Genomic DNA, 23691 nt, shown 5'->3' with positions numbered 1-23691 from the left:
GCCGTGTTTCTTTTGTCCGTTTCTTGGTTGCATCCGGCCTCAACCCCGCGCATTCATCGTCAACGCGTGAGAAAACGGCGCGATTCTCGTGTCTGTTCACCCGAGTTGTTCGTGTCTCGGCTCGGCTCGGCTCGGCTCGGCTCGGCTCGGCTCGACTCGACTCGACTTTACTTTGCTTCGGTTTGCTCGGTTTAGATCGATACGTTTGTACGAAACGCAGAAACGCAAACTGTCGGTACGGGATTATTTATCGGCCGAATCGAGGTTCGCTAGCGTTTCAAAGGCTATTACGGTAGCTACGGAGGAAAATCCGGTATAATAATTTGGTTGCGCGCGGTGGCCGTTAGCGAGGGTAGAGTTTACGAATCGAAGTGTCGAAGGAGATACGTAGACTCGGTTTCGCACCGATCGAGATACCGGCCCGTCGGAAACATGGATCTTGGTTGGTAATTTTCTCTCGAAGCCGGAACAAATCGATGGGCACGGATTTACTGGAATTTCGGGAATCGCAAAGTTTCGAAATTTGAATTTTAACAAAGGGAAACGCGCGTAGCGAATTGTCCCCCCCCCCCCGCCCCGCCCCGCCCAACGATGCTGGTTTAAAGAAATTTGACGCTTCGTGTCCGGGAAATTTCTAGCGAAAATGCACGCGTACACTCGACTCGATTCGCTCGTACGGTACACGGCTGTTATTTATTCTTCGCGGAGCGAGGGTGATTTTTATTTTTATACATCGATCCCGGAGAGACTTACCAATCGTCCATACGCCGACCGTTTTCTTCGTGGAAGAAATTGCTCCTTTCGAGCGAATCGAGAGCAACGCTTTTACCTCGTTGCCCCTTTAAAGCGTATTTTCAGCATGTCCGTTTAAAAGCGTACACGACGAAAGCAACGTTCGCGTGTCTCGTGGTCGGTCGAACGTTTCGTTCGCGAATCCATCGCGCGGTTAGACCGTTCGCTGTCGAATTCGTATACGGCTCGTTCGATTCGAATCGAATCGAATCGAATCGAATCGAATCGAATCGAATCGATCGCTCCGGAGCATTTTCGTATCTATCGTTCTCTTTCGCGGCGAAACGGTAATAACACCCCGTTCGAACAGACGTGGCCCACTTGTTGCCCGATCGGGCATTTTCAACGAGTTTCGGCAGATTGCTTTAATTTCTCCGGGCACGAGCAGCAACCCCGTAGGGACAAGCGTTTCGTGGCCGCGTTGTTTCACCCTTCGGCGAAGTCACGATTCGGTCCCGTGACGATGCGTTGCGTTACGAGGCACGAAAGGTGCCGCGCGAGTTCGTTGCGATAAGAAATTGCAAAGAAATTGTGCAAAATTGAACCCCGATCGAGAAAGCGATACACCTTTCGTCTACCGTTTTTCGTCTTACGACCGAATGAAATCATTTTATTTACAATATTTCGGGAGACGAGGAGAAACTCTGAGAAATCGAGAATCGACGAGTCCCTTGTAACTACTCGAACGAGAAATTGTTTCGAGAATGTTCATTTTCTTTTTTCACGACGATTTAACGTCGAATTGCTTTTCATCGAGCCTGTTCGAAAGCATCATCGACTCGTATTCAACGCCTCTTGCCGCTTTCCCGTTTCGATCGATGAGAAAACACGCAGCGGATGCAAGGGCAATTTGCATTTCGAGTCATCTACGGACAGACGGGCATCGCGAGAACGATGAATCGTTCGCGATTGACAAGGTTCGCGATAAGGGCTTGCGTAATATCGAACGGAAAATGTACGATGAATAATTTTGCCCCGTTATTTGCGCGTGATTCGCGACAACGGACGAGCCGAACCGTAACCTCTTCGACAACGCGATTCTTGAAACGTTATCCTTACGTTATGGCATTTAACGTAAATTCAGTTCGCGTAAACGTTGATAAGAAAAACTTTCGAAACGGAACAATTTTTCCTTTTTTGTCGACCGATCGTGTTTACGTACCTCTTTCGTTTCACCGTCCTTTCGTAAAAAAGAATCCGTATACGTGTACAAATGTACTCGAAGAATCGTTAGGAATTGCCGTCGAACCAACGAGCCTGGAAATGGCTGCGATTTTACAATCTCCGCGCGAAGGAAACGCTCGTTTCTTATCGCATCCTGTACGGATCACGATTCACGCTCTTCTTCCTCGTTACGTCGGGACGTATCCACTTCGAAATGCCCTCCCCGTTCATTTATCTTTCTTTCCTTTTCCTTGTTTGCGGTTCGTCTTGACGGACCGTGCCCTTCGCTTTCGGTAAAAAGGAACACGGACTACGGACAGGAAGAAAAATAATCTCGGTCTACTAAAATGCATCGCGCTAATTACATTTCTTCCGCGGTAACAGCAGTTGCTTCCAAAAAGAATATAGTATTAGCAGGCTGTTTTCCCTTTCCTCGTTTAGATACTCGGATGATCGCGAAACGGTGATCGATTCGTTTATTTCTTCGACGACGGAGCGAACTCGATGCCATTCAGACGACGTTTCTCCGTGCAATACTAGTATTACCGGACATCGATATCGATCTTCTCGGCCACGTGAAATTTTTCATTCGCGAACGTTCCCTCGACTTTTTCCACGAGGACGATTGCTCCGCGACGAGTTACAAGGGTTCGAAGCTGACTACTTTTTGGATTTCGATCTTCCGGTTGATTTCTTCGTTTCGGAAAACGTTGCTTCGAACGCGAAATATTTAAAATAAGGGAATTGGAGGATCGCGATGTTATCGTGTCTGTTTGAAAATCGACGAACGTTTCTCGATCTAAACAACATTTTCGATATTGCAAATATTTTTAAATAACCTTTTTCCGTAATCGAAATTCAAACGTTTCGTGTTCCAAAGCGTCTACGTCTGGACAATCGATTGGATCATTTTTATTATTCCAACGTGAATGGATGAGCCAAAAAGACAAAGTTTGTAGACCACTCGAATGGTTCTCCGTGATACACAATTCTGCCGGAACAGTCTCACTCGAGGATGAAAAGTTTGCAGGTCTATTCAGAGGAGACTCTTTCATCGTTACGGTTAACGGAACTGGCTTCCCGATTTTGGTAAAATACTTTTACAGATACACGCGATAGCGGGAACGAGCTCGCGTGATTTCACTTCGTTCCGCCAACCCACTGCAACGTGAAAGAAAAAAAGGAAAAAAAGAAAGAAAAAAAGGGAAAAAAAAGAAAGAAAAATAGAATCCCGGTCGAGGAATTTTGGAATTTTCCGCGGACACGAATTCGATCTGTGTACTCCGATCGCTCGACCTACACGAGAAGCGGAGGTTTTTAATCAGCGGTTCGGTTCGATCGTTCGGAAGGGAAAAGCTCCGTTCGGCCGTCTTTTGTCGCAGCGAACGAATACCGTGAACTCGCCTATGCGATTTCTATGACTCGAAACATCGAATTCGACGATGGACATTTCTTTGCCCAAAATTGTATCGCGTTAGCAACGAACTATCGATCGAAACGCTAACCGATACCATTTTCGGTCGACGGCAAGGAAACTCTGATCCAACGATACTAGAAATCTTTTACCGAAAAAGCAGCAGCGACAACAACAACAACAACAACAACAACAACAAGCGCGATAAAACGGTCGTTTGGTTTTCAATTTTTTAATCGTATCACAGATTCAAGATATCGTCTACGCGTTCGTGTGTTAAAAAATTGACGAAATCTAAGAAAATTTTGAAGCAAATTTCTACAATGTCGCGAAAAATGACACTCGAACGAGTTGCGAGTTCAGTTTTATACTTTTATGCGGCATTCGTTGTTTTTCGTCTCTTGTAGCGCGTAACGCGTACGATGTGCTCGAAATGTCTCGAACGGCTAAGATCGTTGCGGAGACGCGCACGTACGTACACGGATTCTGGACAACGCAACATTGGTTAAAAATCCTCGAGGAGATACTTCCCGGCCTTCGACGAAACGGATTTCACCGGTATAGAAACGAAAAAGGGAGTTTAGCTCCTTTTCAACGTTTCTCTCGATACTTCGAGCCGGGAAACAATGGCAGGTATAAGCTTTTGCAACGCGCTACGAAGAATTTGCGCGGTTCCGTTCCTACCGAACCGTCGGAGGCAATGTCGGTTGGTTACTTTCTATCTTGGCCCGTCGAACGAGATCATCGTCCACCTTTGAGCCCAATTTTCAACGAATCGAGTCAGCGTTGCAACGTAGCGGCGTTATCGATTGACTCGCGAAAGACCGCCAACCGCTTATAAATAAAGTTGCTCGAAGAAGGAACGGGAAATAGAGGTGGAAAGCTCTACAGAAATACGACAAAGATATCGAAATCGATGGGTGACCTGAACGAGCGCGGAAAAAATTTGCGAGTAAACGTCGAAACGAGGGAACTTACGAAAAAAGAGGATCGTTGGTTCGCTCGAAGATAACGTACCATTTATCCGTACACCGACTCGAAACGTATAGACGCGCGTCGAATTTCGATTGTCCGATTGTTGGATAGCGCAATCGTGGAGTTTCGTCATTGTAGAGTTTTCAGTCGTTTTCTCGTGGAATAACAAATTTTGGAACACCGGTCACGGATCTTGGAGTTGTTTTAATTACTTGCCGGCACGTTGCAACTTTTGGACAATTTGCCGACCGTACGGATCGGTTTTCGATCCCTCGCAAATATTTCGAGATGCGAAGGACTCGGTTCGAACGAGAATTCCACATTTTATATTTTCTCTCGACCAACCGTGAGCGTCCTTTCTTTTACCTATTTTCGCTCGCAAACAATATTACGCTCGTGTAAAAGTAATTGGCGACCGTGCGTTTCCAATGATGCACACTAACGGGAAATTGTACAAAAACGATGGCGAGAAACGAAAATGCGTACATTTAGCAGTTTATCTTCGGTCTACGTAACGAAGCGTAGTGTTTTTAGTGCCCTTTGCGCGATACGATTAATGTTTTTCGCGGTTGAGCAAGAGCGTCGTAAATTTTTCCAAAAGGAAAGGAAAGATTGTCATCGATGAACGAAAGTACCTGCATCGACGACTAGGTATCGGAGTAACAACAACGACGACGACGACGACGACGACGACGACGACGACGACAACAATAACAACAACAACAACAACGCTCAGAAAAGGTGAATTTTGCATTTCGAGTGAGGATGATGGATAACGAAGAAGAATAAAGAGACGCACACGGTTGTGCCAAAGGCAAATGTAACCGCGCGAAACTGTACCGCGCGGTGATCGTGCCAATTCGTTGGATATTCTCGTAGAATGTCACGAGGTCGACGAGGTCCCGCAACGCGAATAAAATAGTTCGCAAAGTCTCTTCGAAATCTTGGGCGCTGAGTCGCACCCGCTCGAGAACGAGACGCGTATACTTTGCGCAACGAAGAACCTAATTCTCGCTGGACATTTTTTGCGAATATCGCCAACTTTCTCCAACGCGCGTACCTCGGACGGGTTTCTCACCGGAGAATCGAACGTCGTCTCGCGCGTGCTTGTATCTTTAGCTCGACTTACGCAATACGGACTAAATAAGAGGTTAAAATCGTTTCGATTCGTACGCGTCTTCTTTTCGTTGGAACTTTCGATGCGGATTCTGGACCAGACCCAACCGAAAAGAGGGAAACAAATACGCGCATACTTTGCGAGATTCCTCGGACAGTCCTCTCGAATCCTATTAATAGTCGATGCCTCGGAGTAATAGTACTCGATGTCGTTATTCGGTACGCGATACAGCTCGTTTCCGCTCGTCCGTAGAGAAAGATTTCATTCATCCGAACGAAATTTTACACGATGCGTAACGCGTTAAACGCCTCGTGCGCGTGTCGTGGACCTCTTTCGTGGATCTTTTTCGCGAGAGGGACGGAAATTCGTTGACGGTTCGATCGTCATTTTTCTCTCGAATATTTTCAACGTCGTTACGAGTACACCGTGAATCGATAAGCGCACCCGCCACTCGCGTATCGAACGTTTCTAGTTTCCGCGCAACAATCGAGAGAAACGTTCACCACGACTCGGGAGGTTCTCGTTGCGTTCGGTACCGGAGCGCGTTAAATCGAATCGTTGCACGAGCGCGTAGAGGAAAGACGCGTCCGCGGGATCGAAGGGGCAACAACGATCGACATCGAATTCGTAAAGAACGCTGTTTGTAAAAAGAGTCGGCCGAACACCGAATGTGCGGAGAACGAACGCATCGCGAGGAACGAACCAAGTCGAACGTAACACTCGACGAAATTTCGCACCATTTCTGGTCATTTTTCGAGTACCATTTTCATTTTCATTCGAGTCCCGAGTTCGATCGGCGAATTTTTCGTTCGCTGTCGCGAAACATTTTGCGTCCCGAGGACGCGCGATGCACGATCCGCGGTTCGCCGCATAAAAACCAACGTTTCGCGGTAGTTTGTTTCCTGGAAAAATTTCATCTCCTTTTCCATCCAAGTTTCCGATGCTCGAGCAACGATTATTACCGCGGGCAAAGTTTCGCCGGACATGGAACGAGACGTCTCTTTTGCCCGATTACCCGCTCATCGGCATCGATGCTCGGCTCGCCAGTTAAGCTCGTTGAGCCCGCTAAAGTGAAAACCGAGATACTCGTCGGAAGCACGCGAGCATAAAGCTTCCGCGTTCTTTGCTCTTCGATCGTAAATATCTCCCCTTTGACGAGTAGTTTTTACGCGATCGAAACGTATTCACGAGTCGCGGAGCGAGAGGTATCCGCGTAGCGAATTTTTCGCGAAAATGCCGTTCCTCGTCAGGGTGTACTCCCATCGCGCGTGTCGTTCACGGGTTCTACGTAATTCGTTTCATCGCGCTAATAATCTTTCCGTTCGACGTATCTGGCGATGTTGCAAATTTACCAGGGAAAACGAGTACGGTATAATACGAAATGGTTCGACAGATTTCGGCAAAGGCTCGAAACTTAAACTCTTTCTCCTTGGAGCGGGTGGGCGCGCGGGCGCGCGGGCGCGCGGTATTGCACCGACCTGACCCGACGCAGTACGTATTTACATACGTTTTCTTTCGCGCGCCTTGAACAACGAAGAACGTACGATCGTTTCGGAACGGACGAATAAAAGCTTGCGTCCGAGTAGAATTTCCTTTTTTTTTAACCTTCGACTTGTCGTTTTCGTAGAAAAGCTCGCATCGACCTTTTGCCGAACAGTTTGCCCTTGGGTATCGAATCGTTCGGTCGCAAAAATCGATCGAGCCGAAACGATTGAAACGCAAGATCAGAGTGCGCCCGTTACTTTGTACACGTACGCGCGTATGTACGTATTTTCTAATTCGAACATCGAGGTTCGGATCCAATTTTAATCGAGTCGCGACAAGTTTTGCAACTTCTTCTCCTCGTATCGAACGTTTTTCGTTCATAGAAGTAGAACCGATTTCCTTCGATCTCGAAAAACGAGGTTTCCATTTGCGAAATACCCGAGAACTTTTCGAGTTCGTTTTGTACGAAAAATGTCCAATTCGTTCGGTTTACGTAGAACAAAGAAATTGCGTTCGTCTTTGTTTCGATGGTTACCTCGTTTTCGAATCTCTCGCGTAGAGTGTACTCGAGTGTCTCGGCCAACGTTAAATTCGTGACGGGCGAGACGCTCGACGCGTCCGAGGCGTCCGAGGCGTCCGAGGCGTCGCGGAGCGAGCACTAGGGGACGAGGACGGAGTACGGAGCTCGGTACTCGGAAAAAGTAATTTCGATCGGTGTCCGTGATCATAGCTAACGGCTAGATGTGGAAGGAAACGAGGGTTACGGTTGTTAAAAGTCCGTGGAATGCGGCACCTCGACATTTCTGCGCTCCCCACCCTCTCGACCGATGGGAGTCTTGCGCTCGTAATGTACGTGTACGTAATGCCTCCAGCGGCAGCTACGCGTACGCTAGGAGTATCGATGTGTGCGCTCGCTGGCGAGCGGGCGAGCGGGCGAGCGGGCGGACGCGTATCCTGCGCAACGGGTCGACCGTTAGACACGAGGAACCGAACCGAGCGACCAGAAGCCAGAGCTTTGTCGTTCGCGCCATTGGATCCCGTCGATCGGCACAATTATTAATCCGCGTTATTTTGCCGTTTCACCGGTTGAAAATTGTAGCTACGGTAGTCGTGCAGAGATTACGATCGTGGTATCGTCGAACGTCGGTCAGCTGGACGCGTAATCGTAAATTCTTCGCCGAACAATAGCGGCGAGCCTCGGAATACATCGGATCGTCGTTGACCCTCTACCGATACCGAACATCGTCGATGCGTTAATTTCTAGCGTTCTACCGTGTTTCCACCCCGGGTGACGCGGGACCGATACCTTCAACGCGTTTCCCGATCGTTCGTGCCGCTTGGGATTCGAGAAACGCGTGTCTCGTACGCGTTCTATTTATTTCTTTCCTTTCCCGCTCTCCTTCGATCCGATAATAGCCGATACGTTTATTTTGGATCCTCCGAGACGAGTCTCCCGTTTCCGTTACACGGGAAGCGGTTACCCGACTCGACGTACGTACTTCGGGCGAACGGAATCGGGCTGAAAGTTCATCGGGAAACGCGGGTCGCGTTCCCGCTCCTCGTTCTTCCGCGGCAGACGTTAGACGCGATACCGCGATCTCTGCGATCTCGAACGAAATATTGGAATCCGAAACCCAGCGAAACGTACTTTTTGCAGTAGGTACTCGTAATACGGACTTTACTCCGATGCGGTGTAACAGGATTCTTTTTGCGACGGAATACGAAGCGGTACGACGCGCAATCGCCGCGAGTGACGTCGGTTTCGAATCGAGAATAAACAACAAGAGGATTCCGTTGATCGAAAAAGAAAGAAAGAAAGAAAGAAAGAAAGAAAGAAAGAAAGAAGGAAAGAGGGAAAGATATTACGTTTAAAGATAGAAAATCCGAAACCTGGAACGGCGACACGCGAGATCGCGTGGTTGGTATCGGTAACGCAACAACGTTTCGGAAGCGGGAGCCAGAGACAGGGATCGAGCAAGGCGTTCAAGAGCCGTCGAGAGAGACTTTCGAGAAGTTCTGCTTTCGAATTCGACTCGAGGTTTCCGATCTTTCCAGGGCGGAGATTCGAACGTCTATCGCTGGATACGATGTAGCAGCTAGCTGCTCGCTTGCGTACTTGTGTACGCGTTTCACGGTTCGGGGGAGCCTTTTCCACGCGGTGTTGGGTTTTAAACGTTACCGTACATCCCATCGAAAGCGACAAAGGTGGAACGGACCGTAGGTGGCACGGTGCTACGCGTATTCGTGATCCAAAGGCAAGGGATATCGGCACGGTAGGTAGCTACGCGTGCACGCTGTTTGCTTCGAGAGCCGATAACGCGTTACCGAGTACGTATTTTTCCAATTCAAAGGTAACCGAATTTCGACGTAGCGGTACGCGACAAGTGAAAAGTGAAAAGTGAAAAGTGAAAAGTGAAAGGTAAGAGTTGTCGGCGTGCCGCGTGGATACGTAGCGCGTATTTTCTCAAAGTTAAAATTGGGAACCTTTGACGCGGCACTGGTCTTTCGAAAAGTTAAACGCGGACACGTTCGACGGAGTAGGTACCAGGTTTTTTCATCGTCGAAAGTCGTTGATTTTTGAATCGATACCGTGAGCCGTCGCAAGCGCAAAATAAGAGCCTTTAAGGTTGCGTTACCGACTATTTTGCGCCTTCGATGGTTTTCGTGCACGTTGCACGATCGGTGCACGATTCTTCGCGCGAAAAATTCACAAACGATCGTTTCGTTTCGTTTCGTTTCGTTTCGTTTCGTTTCGTTTCGTTTCGTTTCGTTTCGTTTCGTTTCGCTTCGCCTCGCTTCGTACGAAGACGAGAGATTCGAGGAGACTCTAAGAAAGCGTAAAGCACTTGGACGAAAACACCGTCGATTTCGTTCGATCGTGGTTATCGGAGGAAAAGAAAGGAGAAAGTATAAGTTCAAAGGTGTCGGTTCGTCCCGCCGGAAGCGTGTTTGCGTAAATCCCGGACGAGCTTTACGTTCTATTTTTCCGTCGACCTAGATAAGAACGCCGCGTGTACGGGCGGCAGCTCCCGAGCGGGAAAGAAAAGGAGGTCTCCGGCTCTACCTTCCGAGCACGGTGCAAGGCCTCGCGGCGTCCTTGGAAAGTCGATTCGCCGTGCAAAAAATCTCGCGGGCAACGACGACAGCTGACGGCATACGCGAGAACCCCGAACCCTGAGACGAGACGAGACGAGACGAGACGAGACGAGACGAGAGAAACCGCCTCTCCTTTCCTACTTCTCTCTTGGTCAGCCCCGACGGTGTTCGTCTTGTTCCTTCCCGGTTGTTCCTTTGGCTGTGGTTGCCTCGGGAGCTAACCGAGGCAGACTCGACGATAACGGACATTGTCGTTCACGGGCTACGAAATCGGGAATGCATCGGGTTCCGTTTTTCGTACGGTTATCGCAGTCCTTTGTTCGAGGCTCGAAAACAGTAATCGACCAACGATCTCCCGTAAAATCGCTCGCGAGAGGACGGCTACCGTAACAACGAACGATAAAAAGTGTCGTCGAAGGTTGCGCGTTGTTTCGATTCGCGGGAAGCAACGGTTCTTACCGGGCGACGGAAATACCGGACGGTGGCCGGCCGCGTGCTTGGCATCCGCTCGAACGCCGCGTCCTCGGAAACGACGCGCAACGCAACGCGAATCGGACGAAACTTTTACCGGCTCGATGGAACGGATCAAAGGAACGTTCGGCTAACGGCTGGATCTCGTAATTTCGTTTGCAAAAGATTTTCCACCGTCTGGAAACCGAAATTTTCAAAACGAAGAAAAACACTCGCCGAGCTACCGAACAAATATACGCGCGATCTCCCGAGAAAACGAAGACACGTTATCGTAATGGTCGCGCGGAATACCAGTTTTCCTTCCCCGTGCTTCGTTCCAGTTCCTTTCTGCGTCAAGTATGTATTCAACGTACGGTCCGGTCCCGGTCCCGGCTGCGGCCTCGGCTCCGGCCCCGGCCCCAGCCCCGGCCCCGGCCCCGGCCCAAGCCCCGGTCCAGGCCCAGGTAAAGTGACCTCTCAAGGCCGTAGCCCGAGCAACGCGAGAAGAACAGAGGATGCGAGGAGATTCCTCCTCCTTTTGCTCGCTCGCTCGCCGCGTGCGCGTCTCATCCACGAGCCGAGAATACACGGGCTGAAAACGTGGCCGCGATGCTAGAGAGACTCTGTTCGCTGATTCTCCGATCGAACCCTCAAAGGTGATTTCTTTTCTTAAATGACAATTAACGCGTTCCCCTTGTACGTACGCCGTGTACGCGTATTCTCGTCGTAACGTTTTCTTATTGTCACTCAACGGACCGAGGTTGATCGACTTTCGAGTTTTGGTATCTTACATAGGGTGCCGCTTAGCGAACAAGCGTCGCACGGAGCAGCGAAATTACGAGACTAAACGCAAAGAAACGTACACGTACGTAGTATAATCGAAGAAACCTAGCTCTCCCATTATTTCCTAGGAACATCGATTCGCGGTTAAATCAGCGATCGTTCGACCATAGCGAAGTAACGGGCCAATTGTTCGAACAGAGATTCGATTAATCGTCGCGAAGCACTGGTCGATGAACGAGTTATCTTTGCCAAAGAGCGATCTTAAAACGAACAACGAAGGTGCAACCGAGACGACAAACTCGAATTATCGAACTTGGATGTAAAATTCCAACGAGTCTTCCACGCAGGCATTCGTTGTTTATAGTTTACGAGCCGATAAAACGATCAAATACTGCGCAGAACTGCGGTCAAAGTTCAAAAGTCTCGCGATAATCCAGATAGACGGCGAGATCGCACCCGTGCGCCGTTATTTCGAAAAAAGAAATCGTACTTTTCGATTTTAAATATAGCGCGCGAACAACGCTAGAATTTTGTTAACGCGTCAACGTGTCGCTTTCCAAATCTACAAACGTATCGTACATGGGTACTTGGGTATCAACGTGCACGTTCGGTTTTGCACTATTTCGATATCACCTTGCGAAATTGTTGTCGTCGATCTTTTTACTTATCGTTTCTGTTTCGTTTGAAAGTGTCTCGTCGAGAAATAAATCTTTAACGGATGGTTCTTGTTTCGTACGGAAAGCGTCTTCCGGTCGAAGGATCGATTACAGTTCGATCGAAGCTGCAAAGAATGCGAGTAAGAAACGGCCGGACGGAAAATATTCGAACGTCCGTCCGTCCATCCGTCCGTTCGTCCGACCGACTCTGTTCAGTCGCGTTAACCTCCTTCTTCGTATCGCTGTAAAAATATTCGATTCGCGATTACGCGTTTCGACGCTACAACGGAAATATAGTAAGACTCGATGGGAATCGCGGGCGATCGTTTGGTTGAAAAGGACGGCACGATCGATCGAGTCGATCGAGTCGATCGAGAAACGCGAGTCTACGAGTGATACAAGTTCGACGATAAAAATAAGCATTCTCGAACGCGAAAGGTGCGTCATACGCGAGAAACGTACGAGCGCGGTCGAAGAGTTTGCACGAGCTATTCGAGCGAATGATTCAGCGACAGGCATAATTTCGATCTGTTCGGCGCGTGCGCGCGCGCGCGCGCGTGTCTGTTTTCGTTTAGGCCTTCGCAACGTCAATGAAATTCGCGCGCACGGACGTTCGCGTTTAAACGTCGCTCGGTGCGTCTCGTTCCGCCATGGCCTCGGCTCTTCCACGTGATCGACATTTTTCATCGTATTCCTCCCCCCGTACGGTTTTGCATCGGGAATTGCACAGCGTTACCGATGACGGAGACGAGACAGGATCGAACGAGAGACATCCAACTTTCGAGATATTCGAATTCCTTACGATCGGGCCTCAACGATAACGGAAGTCCGAGCCTCTTAGCAACCGTCGACCGTGACCGAGGCATCGAATCCCTTTCCTACGTTCGATTCCGCGAATACCGCCGAGCGAGAGTGCGCGTACTTGGTTGGTAAACGCTTCCTTTCCAAAACGCGATACGTTGCGCGCAGTTACGCGTAAAATGTCGAGGAGGTTCGCTGGATGGGAACGATACGATACGTGTACGCGTACTCCTCGACGATCGTTTGCGTTCGTCGCATCGAAATAGGCGGTAACGCGACCTCTCCGACACCTTTCGCGATCGAACCTTTCAAGAGAGCCGCGACCGAAGGTACTCTCCGGTTCGAACGATACGCTCTTCGAATCGACATCGTGTACGCGCCTACGAGTATCTAGCTAGAAATGCTACTTTCCCTCGACGAATTACAGAAATCTACGAGTATCGCTTCGTCCGAATTTATTCGATCGCAAAATCTGAACCAACAACGAGTCTTTTTCGGAGTTCCTTTTCCATCGATTTCTATCGGCGGTTCTCGCGCTCTTAACCGGTACGCGCACAGTGGTACTCTCCGTATTACGATATTCTTCCTTCGTATCGAATTCGCGACACGTTCGATCCACGATCGATAATTCTGTGGGCCGTAGCACGTTCGATGCGTTTCGAACAAATGGGAAAATTGTTCGAATCTTTGAATCAAGAGTCCCGGTCGTAAAGCGCTAATATCGCTGTTCCGTGTAATCCTTCGACTCGATCGCGTCGTGAACGCGAACGCGAACGCGAATGCGAACGCGAACGCTATGTTAATGTTCTCGCAGGGCCAGCAAGGCCGAGGACGCGCCGTTTAATTGGAACGTAGCCAAGTTCCGTAACGTTACGGAACATTCTTTTATTAAAAAGAAAATCGAACATCCAGGTCTGGCGATGCTCCAGAAACGATGGCTCGTTGCCGAAGGAAAGGGAATTGGGCGCATAAACGATGCACCCGAGTAACTACTTTCGATGTCTTTCAAAGTTTTTCTCGATCGGAGCATCGAGCAACCGACGACGACGACGATTCGGACTCGGACTCGGACTCGGACTTGTAAGGTTTCCCTTTTAACGGAACGAGAAAACATTCGCATCGGCTCTTCGAAGCCGACGTTGACGTCGCTTCACGGTTTCTGTCCGCGAAACCGAGACAACGTCAACGATTTTCGTTCACCTCTAGGGTCGTCGAAACTTTTTGGAACCCGTGCCGAACAAAAGTGAACGGTACGACTATTTCGAAAATGATACGAAACTGGCCAGATACACATCGAAATAGTTTTTCCTTCGACTTGTTTCGAACAAGGAATTTCTGTAACCGTTCGGTTAACTTTCGCTTCTGCGATACAAATGTAAGCGACGAAGCTTAGCTCGCGTAACGATCGAATTGCGATTCAAAGGGATATCTGCTTTTACGAGTGTGTTTTCTTTGAGTTTTTTTTCGACAAAACTATAAACTATCTATACTGTTGTCGGTAGATTTATTCATCGTTAAGGAAGATTTACAAATTTTTGTAGGAAAGAACGTCGATATTAAAGAAGTGTACATTTGAATTTCTCCGTGGCTTCCGTGATACGATCCATCCTGTTGGTCTGAAATAAATATTTTCAAATTATTTTTCGATCCGTAGAATCCTCTGTAAAAGAAGACGTTTTTCGTTTCGGTTTTCCCAATTACGATAAATTACGATAAATTACGATAAATTACGATAAAAAATTGAACGATTGCAAGATTCGAAATCATTTTCGAAAACATCTTCTCGAGTTGAAACGTGCTCGAATCTTTTCGTTCGTTTTCGACAACGTTAACGATAAAATCTTGTCACTTGCGTGTCTAATCGGCGACCGATGGTTCTCTCCTCTTCCTGAAAACACTTTTGCCGAGCAGATCGTTCACATCTACGAACACTTTTGGCCTTGTTCGCAGCGTCGGACGTCCATCTCTCGGATCGATCGATTCGCTCGCGGTCTCTATTGTTTACAAATAACTTGGTCTCTCGACGTGGAGTTATTTCCATAGTTTTTTTTTTTTTAGTACGGTTAAAATAGGATGAAATCCTTCGTTAGACGTACAAATCGTCGGGTACGTAGCGCGTTCTACGGAACACGTTTCTTCGTAATAGAACCGTTTGGTATCCAAAGTCGAAATCGAAGAATTTATTTGTATCGCGATATCGTAATTGTTTTTTCGTCGATTCGCTTTCGAACATCTTTTCGATCGTTCTCGCGACGTCGAATCGCCATAAATTGGTTTCATTGCCGATAAACCATTCTCGTTGAGTAGCTGTTTGCGTTTAAATGTTTCTAACGTTTCTTCGGCTTCTGCTTTACGCCGCTTACATCGACCGTCGGATTCGGGAGGGATCGAAAATCGATGTCGTGGATTTTCACGTATGTCGTAGAGTTTGAATTTCTTCGAATCATCGAACCTTTCGATATTCGATCAGCGACGCGACATTAATCGCGTACCGCTGCGTCGCAGCGGTCGTAGATGGCAAACTTACCTCGATTTAGGCTCAGGAACGCAGGCATATATTATATAATCGTACGTAAAAACATAAACTGCTGTTAATACGGTCCGGATACGAGTACAACTACGTATTTCAAAGACGGATCGTTTTCAACCTGTGCCTGGTCCGATAACTTGGTTCAGTTTTCGAATTTCGTCACGTTCGACTCTGTTATTTCACACGTACGTACGTCCCGCGCTACGCAATTAAGCGTATTTACTTAAAATGTAAAAATTCGATTCTTTTTATCCAAACCAAGGGAATATACCCTTTAACTTTTAGAGCGCGTTATAAACGCTCGTCAACCGTGTCGCTTGGTTTTCAAGATCGACGAATCGCGATAAAATTACGGATTCGTAACGTATACGTATACAAGAAGCGTAATCTCGCTCTTCTTGGAACACGAACGCGTTAAGTTCCTTCTACGATTCGACCACGAATCTCTCCTAACCGATATTTCGCTCGAGCTTGCTCGAACCAACGAATCGATCATCGTCCAGAGTAATCGAGAGGAGGGAGAGTTAGAGAGAGAGAGAGAGAGAGTCATCTACTCGAATAAAGAGTGACTCAACGTAGACCACGTCACGCCGTTATCAACGATTTCTCGTTTTTTTCAAATGCAACGACAAAGAGCTGCTCTCCAGGTACAGTGGTCGGAGGTCCGCGCAAACAAACCGATCGAGTTTCCCGAATAAAGAGTCATCTACTCGAGTTACCGATTAGTCATCGATTGAACAACGGCCGGCTGCGTCGACTATCGGGTCGCGGAGAGTGACGCGCGGATCGATTTGCGAGAAAACGGAACAAGTTGACGGTAAATAAGTAACTCGATCGTAGACCGCTGGATGCAATCCGGAGCGTTCGAGTCGGTGAAAATGTCGCGTATTTCGCTCGAGCGACATCGATCGATCTTAAAGTTTACGCGATTACGTAGGATCGTTGCAATCGGGGATACATCGATAAAGAAGGATCGACGTACCGGAGTTTCTGGCTTTGCGGGATGTTTCTCTTTGGAGGTTTTATTCGATGTTGGAACTCGCACGAATCCTGCGATTCTTCCTCCTCCGTTTCCGTCGGGTGGGCGTACTTATTCGCGGACAAACGACCGTCGATACGCGGTACGCGGTACGCGGTACGCGTGCAAAGCGAGAACGGATCGATAGGTCTCCGGTGTAAACACGATGCAGGGTTTAGAGTCGGCCAGTGACACGTGTTCCGTCAGGGTAAACACGTCCGCGCATCTCGTCGCAGATACGAATACGGTGTTCCGTAGCCACGTGTACCGAGAGCCCATTATTCGGAGAAAGCTGCCATCCTCGGTCCTTTCCCCGATCGACGCGTTTTCGATGCGCAGGCACGAAAATTACGCAAGTTGGAGGATTCGAACTTGTCGATTTCTTCGTTTCGACGTTAACGATTATTTATACGCGAATACCGCATCGACTAACCCTGTTCGCGCGTTTAGCACACGTACGTAATACCGTCGCTGGTCGCTAATGCCGGTATTATTAGACGCGTCGTTCGCGATCGTCTCCTCGTCGTACGTGCGCTCTAGCCTTCGAGAACGCGATCCGAGATTACTAAATCTATCCGTTCGAGCGTCTATTTATTTTTACACCTTCGTCGTTTGTATATTTATTTATCGATTCGCTTGCGCGTTCGCGCGGCATTCCTTCCCGCTGTACCTCCGATTTCTTCGATTATCGCGTACAGTTTCGAAGAAAATGAATTTTTCGAAACAAACGTTCGAATAAAGTGTCGACGCGAAACGACCCATCGAAGATTCGGTGTCGGAGCATCGAGTCGAAAATCCGCAAATGGATCGACAAAGGAACGAATTTCGACTCTCCGATACGATAGATGCGTAGACAGAAAAATGAACGGACAACGACGCGGGGTTAGATCGCGAGGATATTCGAAGAGGAAAATATCTCGCGAAAAGGACGATACGTTACATTTCGTCCACGTAGAAACAATATTTGTCTCCGTTTGCCTCTTTCGTTTCGATACACCAATGGTGTATTCGACGCGAGGCGACGCGAGGCGACGCGAGGCGACGCGAGACGACGCGGCTGACGTTCGAAGAATATTTCCACGGAGGATCGCTTCGATCGATCGGAACGTTTATCTTCGACTCTGATGTTTCTGGTCGCGACGCGAGCAAAGTTGGTGCGCGTCCAACGATATTCTTTGTTCCGCTATGTCCGAAGAGGGACCGTACGCGTAATCGAGATACAAGAGACGAGCGACAACAGACGCGGGAAGCGGGAACGAGGGTTGTGCCGTTTGAAAGGAAAAATTCGCTTCTCCTCTTCCGTGCGTGTCGTTTCCTCTGTTTATTTGTCGCGTTGCGGGCGTCGGGAGTTTCGTCGGTGATCGAGTGTCGAAATACGTACACGCGTAATTATCTCGGTCGCTAGACCGGACATTCGAAACGGCAATGACCCCGGCGGTGGTTCAGCGTATCGAGGCTGTAATCGACGGTGACGAGACGAGGTGACATCCTCGGTACCGAGCGATCGTTGACGTCGAACGGACGATTAAGGTCGAGAGTCGGTAAACAACCGCACGGACGACGCGATCCTCGGGTACGACGTCTGCCGATAAGAGCGAAAGCTGACCGGCAAAAGAACGAGTCGGCGAAACTCGATTCCGTGGTCGCGTTTACCATCGGATCGAGGAGAACGGCGATCCTCGCGAACAACGGGCTCCCGAAGGCGATGCTCTTTCGGAAGACGCGCAACGATCGTTTCCGTTTACCCGGTGAACGATCTTCGCAACGCGAGACTCGCAGACCGTTCTTTCGTTCCGCTGGAGAGCAAGATCCTCCACGATACCGATATTTTCTTCTCGCTCGAAATTCGGAAAGCGATCGGCGCGCGTCACCGATACGCGCACGCGACCACGCTATCGATTAACGCGAATCGTCGAACGGTGAGAAGAAAAATTGCGATATTCCTCCGCAACGGTCGCGTTTCGCGTTTCGCGTTTCGCGTTTCGCGTTTCGCGTCGCTGAGAATCCATTAAACCCAAGAACGTGTACTCGAAGCGATTTCGGTTTGGACTTTGTCCACTTTGTATAGTAGTCGAGTGAGCGTATCGAGTCTCGGCAGCACCGTTGTTTCGAGATCGCGGAACAAGCCTTTTGGAAAGCTCCGTTGGTCCACGAGCGCCGCAGAAGCGACGCAGAAGCGACGCAGAAGCGACGCAGAAGCGACGCGGAAGCGACGTAGTATTCACTGCGGCAATTTCAGCAAGGTCGACCAAAGAGCGGATTTCTTGAACGCGCGATCCGCGAACACGCAACTCGACGCGACCGTAACGACCGATAGCTTCCAGCTGCGATATCGCAGCAACGGTACGGTGACACGGTCGTTCGCTGTGATGTCGCGAGGTTACGGCGCAAAGGTATCGGCATGGAAAAGATTTTCGTTTCAAGGATCGATCCCGCGTATCGTTACGTTTCAACGACAAGAATTATTTTACGATCGTTGAATCGGACGTTGAACCGCGATCGAAATTCGTCTACCGTTCGAGAGCGATCTCGATACGATCGCTACGAAGAGCGCGATACGACTTCGAAGAGTAGACACCCTTTCGAAGGAGCGACCGAATTTCGTAAAAGATTTCAGAAAATTGTAATAAAAATTTGGCCTAGCGCAAACATAGAGTCGCGATAAAAAGAAAAAGGAAAGAAAAATTTGGAACATCGAGTTCGTTCCTGTGCGGAAATAAATACAAGGAAAAGGAAAAGGAAAAAAAAAGACGAAGAAACGTTGCGCGAGTAGGAAAGATTGAAAAATTAAAGGAAAACGTAATGGCAATTGTTGAATCTTCGCGGTACTCGGTTCGCTTTGCTTCGGTTCGCTTCGATTCGCTGACGCAACGTTACGCAACGAATCACGATTCTCCGAACCGTGGACTTTCCAATTCGTTTGAAAGAAAAATGTATCGACGAACGAACGAACGAACGAACGAACGAACGAACGAACGCATCATCGGTTTGGTTCGGATCGGTTCGGTTCGGTTCGGTTCGGTTCGGTTCGGTTCGGTTCGGTTCGGTTCGGTTCGCTACGGTTCCACGAAACTCGATTCAATTATCGACGAGTATCGAAAGGTAGTGGGCTTGCCGTTTCGGCAAGGATCCGCGTGGTCCTAATTAGGCGAGAACGCGAATCGAGTATCGACGATAAGGTAGAATTGGCCGAGCGTTCGGAGGTATCGGTACACCGGTATCGGAGTAAACGGCATCGATCGAATCGGTCGTCCGTTCGCGTGAGCTCCGTTGGTATCCCGATGCTCTCTATAAATAAGCCTCGGACCGACTCTGTTCTTCCGTAGGATGTTTGATTCGCGAGGTCGAAAACGAAGGCAGACGGAGAAACGATATTTCCGCGTCGAAAGGAAAAATAAGTAGGTTCGCGTTCCGATTCCCGGTTGTTCGGTAACGCGCATCAAGGATCGCGTTCGATCGCGCGTAACGAGTTCCCCGAACGGGTGACTGGATCGGCTCGAGACGAGTACGAGCCCGTACACGGCTCGGTGACGTAAATTTGTCCAAATAGCTCGTAAATACGATAAACGTCTTTGTTATCTCGCGAAACGCGCAACGCGCAACGCGCAACGCGCAACGCGCAACGCGTAACGCGAAACGTACGAAGAAACGCGGTTGGGAAACCGTTTGGAAAATATGGAAACTCGAATATCGATATTCGTTTTACTTTGATCTTTGCCCGGAGAACCGGACGGTTCGCGTGCGCGTCGCGTACTCGATCCGGCGAAGCGACACCGTCCACTTGAAAATTAACGAGGATTCGAGGCGACGAGTCGTTGATTCGCAAGGTGCGCCGGAGAACCGGTGATGCACGCGTCTGCTGTCTCTCCGGTTGTTTCAGCGACGCGGGAGACGTCCCGGACCTAACCGACCGTACGGAAACGAAACGACACCCGCGAGATCTTCGAATTCGAGTTCCGAGCACTGCTCGACGACCTCGACGGATAACCAACGAAGCCTCGAACGGTGAAACCTTGTCGACGGATTATTTACGTTACTTGCACGCGGAAAGATCGTGTCCTCGAAGAGTCGCGGATAGCAACGGTGAACGCAGAACGCGTTAACTTTGACCGTTTACCGCGGTCTCGCGCTTATCTACGTTCAATGCGTTGAAAAATGTTACTTCGCGAAGCAACGCACCGAGTTTCTCCCCGAATACTTTCGTATTCGACCGTAAGAAGAGAACAGCTCGGCCTAGCCGACGGGCACCCGAACGATTCGATGCGTTCCCGTCGTTTAGGAATCGATCGCATCGAATAGAAATTCGTCGGTAAAACCGTAACTCTCGCGTAAGGGTAATCTCGTTGGTCGAGTGCACCGGGAACCGTGGAAAAGTTCCCGTGTTTCGCCGATCGAACGAATCTTACTCGTTGAACGAAAACAAGTTTCGGGATAGCTCGACGGTGTTAACCGCTGGCTAGAAATAAATTTGGCCGGGGGGCCAATTTTCGAGCGCCACCGTACTCTCTCGTTTTACGTACGCGGTTTCGCTCCCCTCGACGCGATCGATCGTTTGTTCGCTAAACGTCCATTGGCTCGTTTTCGATCACCGAGCCTCGAGAGATCGAGGCGGAGCGATCGCGGTTTGCCGTTGACGCATCGATAATCGGAAGCTCGAACGGCGGTTCGACGACTTCGCGAGCGGACCGATCGTTTTCGTTGCGCGAAACGCGATCGCTTGCCCTTGTTCGAGTTACCTCGACTCGCGACTACCTTCGACGGGAATTTACGCGTTATCGATTTTTTCCTCGATCGACGAGATTCGTTCCAACGGAAATTATCGTTCGCGCGAGTCTTTCTTTTCGAAATTACGCGAGTCGAATACCGAAAGGAAACATCGACCCTTGGAGATGCGGATGTTCGCGCGATCGAACCGGTGTCGGGAAAAGGAAAAATACTCGGTACATCGTATCCGTCCATCTATCCGTCTACCTATGCGTCTATGTACGCGCGCAGCTACGTATAGTATGTGCGCGCTCGCGTACGCGGGCACAGTCGTCGCTCGAGATTCTACATCGTTGCTGTTGCGCCACGAAATCTAAATCGATTCGAACGAATCGGTCGAATTCAAATTAAAATTAACTCGTACCACGATGGGAAAAAATACTTTTTTTTCGCGCGATCAATTTTTTTCGGGGGAGGTTCTTCCTCGAAAGCGAAAGAGTACCGGTGTTGGGTGAATCCGTCGTGGAAAGGGCGGCAATTCGAAATTGAACGTCGAAACGGATCAAGATCGTATCGCTAACGAGATAGGTTTCGGATAAATAAATTTAAATTTAAGCGCGTTCGATCGCGGATCGAACGATACCGGTAAATTCGCGCGGGAAAATAAAAATGTCGATGTTCGAGAGAATCGATTCGATTCCCCGGACCGAACGGACAACGGTGGACGCGGTCGAACGGAAGATTCAACTAACCGTGGACAAGGTACTGAGGTCCCAAGCGCTCTTGGCCTGTTTTTGGTATCCCTTCTTGTTCCTTTTGCCGGGTCTGCGGAGACTGGAGAACCATCCCGCGGCTATGGCGACGGCGCTGACGTCTCGGCGGTTCTCCGTCCGAACGTTCCCACCGCGGACTTCGTCGAGCGCGTCTACGGACCTGCCGGTGAAAATCATTTTTGGCGCCGGCGCCGGCGCCCTCTTCGTCGCCGTAATCGTCACCGTCACCGTCACCGTCACCGTCACCGTCACCGTCACCGTCACCGTCACCTTCCGTCTCTCTCGCCAAACTCCGTAGAACCGGTGGAATTCGTCGCACTCGGTTCCCCTCGCTTCGCGTATCGCGATACTTTCAGGAGCAACCTAACCACACTTTCCGACACCGCGCATTGCACGCGACATCGAAACTCTCGAGTCTCGTGGGCGACATTGACGTTCGATTCTTCCACTCGCGACACAGTAACGATAACCAACCGCAACTTTCCTCCGTCGTAGGGAACGCACTGGAAACGAAAGATCCCAGTCGGTTCAACGACCTCGAATCGCAAACGCGATTTCTGTCGAGATCGGTCCACCGAGATCCATGTTTCGCCGACGCGTATCGGCCACCACCACGTGAACGAGAACGCAACGAAGGTACGTAGACGCGCGAAACTCCCGACAACGATCGAGAACCGTCGGCTCTTTCTCGGATCCCGCGAGGAACCGTCGACGAGAAATATCGTCGTCTCGTTCGAGGAAAAGTCTCCCGGCGATGCTCGTCGTTCGCGTAACGCAACGCTAACGCTAACGCAACGATATCGCTCGCGCGAAAAACGATAATTCGAAACTTTGGAATCGCTCGGAGAGCATCGACGCGACAGAGGACGATCCGTTTTTCGAACCGATATCGTTCGAATATCGATGGTATCGTAGCGGAATGTACGCGATATCGACCGTTGGGAGACGAACAACGAACGATCCGAACCGCTCAACGGCCGACGTACGACTCCCGAAGCACGAGTGAAACGGTCGCTGCGCTGGGAACGCGCCGAGAACGCACTGGCGCCTCACGGTGGACGTGCCGTGAACTCGGCCACGCGTGCACCAATTCTCGCAACCGTACCGGCCTGTGTGTCATTCGTTCTCCGACTCGCGGAGACTCGATATCTTTTTCTTACAAATTTTTCGAAACGTTCCTCCACGTTCACGTCCACGTCCACGTCCACGTCCACGTCCACGAGCACTCTCGCGCGATATTTTCGTCCACCGCTCGTTCGCTCTTGTATTTATTTACCCGTTACGAGCTCGTGCCGATCGTACTTGATTCGAAAAGTATCGACGCGTAAGCGATCCGAGGAAGGGAATTTCGGTAAAAAGGTTCGTTTGGAACGATGGGATCGATACGCGGAGGTAAACCGAATCGGTTCGAGGTATACGTCGGGACAACGGTAACGGCATTTGTCGCGGCTTTTTCGACGAGTTTCGGGCGATCGTTCGGGGGTAACGCGCTCGCATCGATATCGAGGTTCGATCGGAGCGGATCGCCGGTAGCTAATGGCGGGGCTTCGCGGTGCACGCGTATCGCAACGATCGCGAAAAGAACGCTTCCGAGAACGGGAAGCGGTGAAATTTCCTCGACTGCTCGTCGATTTCTGGCGTTGGAGAGTGGCCGCCGGTTAGGGCGTTGACGGGCTACGATTCGACCTGGGTAGCGTTTCGTCTCTTGGACGGAGCTTCTTCGACGAGTTATTTCTATCAAAGTTTTGCTCGTCGCTCCGTTGAAACGTTTGATCACCGAGGCGCGGCGCGGCGCGGCGCTGCGCGGCGTGGCCCGTCGAATCGCACGATCGTATCTTTTTTCGAGCAACGGTTCGAAAATCGAATCGAGATCGCTGGAAGGAGAATCGGACGAGGAGAATCCGCCCGCTGGGGCGCAATCGAAACCGATCGA

General features: G+C 49.7%; 1 protein-coding gene and 2 long non-coding RNA genes across 7 annotated transcripts in view; all 3 read right to left on the bottom strand.

Moving 5' to 3' along the window:
• Positions 1-23691, bottom strand: part of Step (cytohesin steppke) — a 45239-nt gene that overhangs the window by 13490 nt on the left and 8058 nt on the right. Inside the window, exon 1 of one of the 5 annotated variants that reach the window (XM_076315132.1) lies at positions 21738-22900. The exons of 2 other annotated variants lie outside the window; for them this stretch is intronic. In XM_076315132.1, the coding sequence (XP_076171247.1) occupies positions 21738-21935 (198 nt within the window). In that variant the 5' untranslated portion in view covers positions 21936-22900. Of the gene's footprint in view, positions 1-21737; positions 22901-23691 lie in introns of those variants that run through there. 2 more of the 5 variants (XM_076315128.1, XM_076315129.1) reach the window with 2 other exon arrangements.
• Positions 855-5731, bottom strand: LOC143148628 (uncharacterized). The gene is made up of 2 exons (XR_012992547.1): positions 5599-5731; positions 855-958 (listed from the first exon to the last, which is right to left on the bottom strand). It is a non-coding gene; the product is annotated as an uncharacterized LOC143148628 (long non-coding RNA).
• LOC143148629 (uncharacterized) lies at positions 2188-2467 on the bottom strand. The gene is made up of 2 exons (XR_012992548.1): positions 2322-2467; positions 2188-2266 (listed from the first exon to the last, which is right to left on the bottom strand). It is a non-coding gene; the product is annotated as an uncharacterized LOC143148629 (long non-coding RNA).

Source organism: Ptiloglossa arizonensis, chromosome 6, assembly GCF_051014685.1.
Source record: "Ptiloglossa arizonensis isolate GNS036 chromosome 6, iyPtiAriz1_principal, whole genome shotgun sequence".
NCBI classification, from domain to species: Eukaryota; Metazoa; Arthropoda; class Insecta; order Hymenoptera; family Colletidae; genus Ptiloglossa; species Ptiloglossa arizonensis.
The sequence above is the reverse complement of the archived record's forward strand: the minus strand, read 5'-3'. Positions and strand labels throughout refer to the sequence as shown.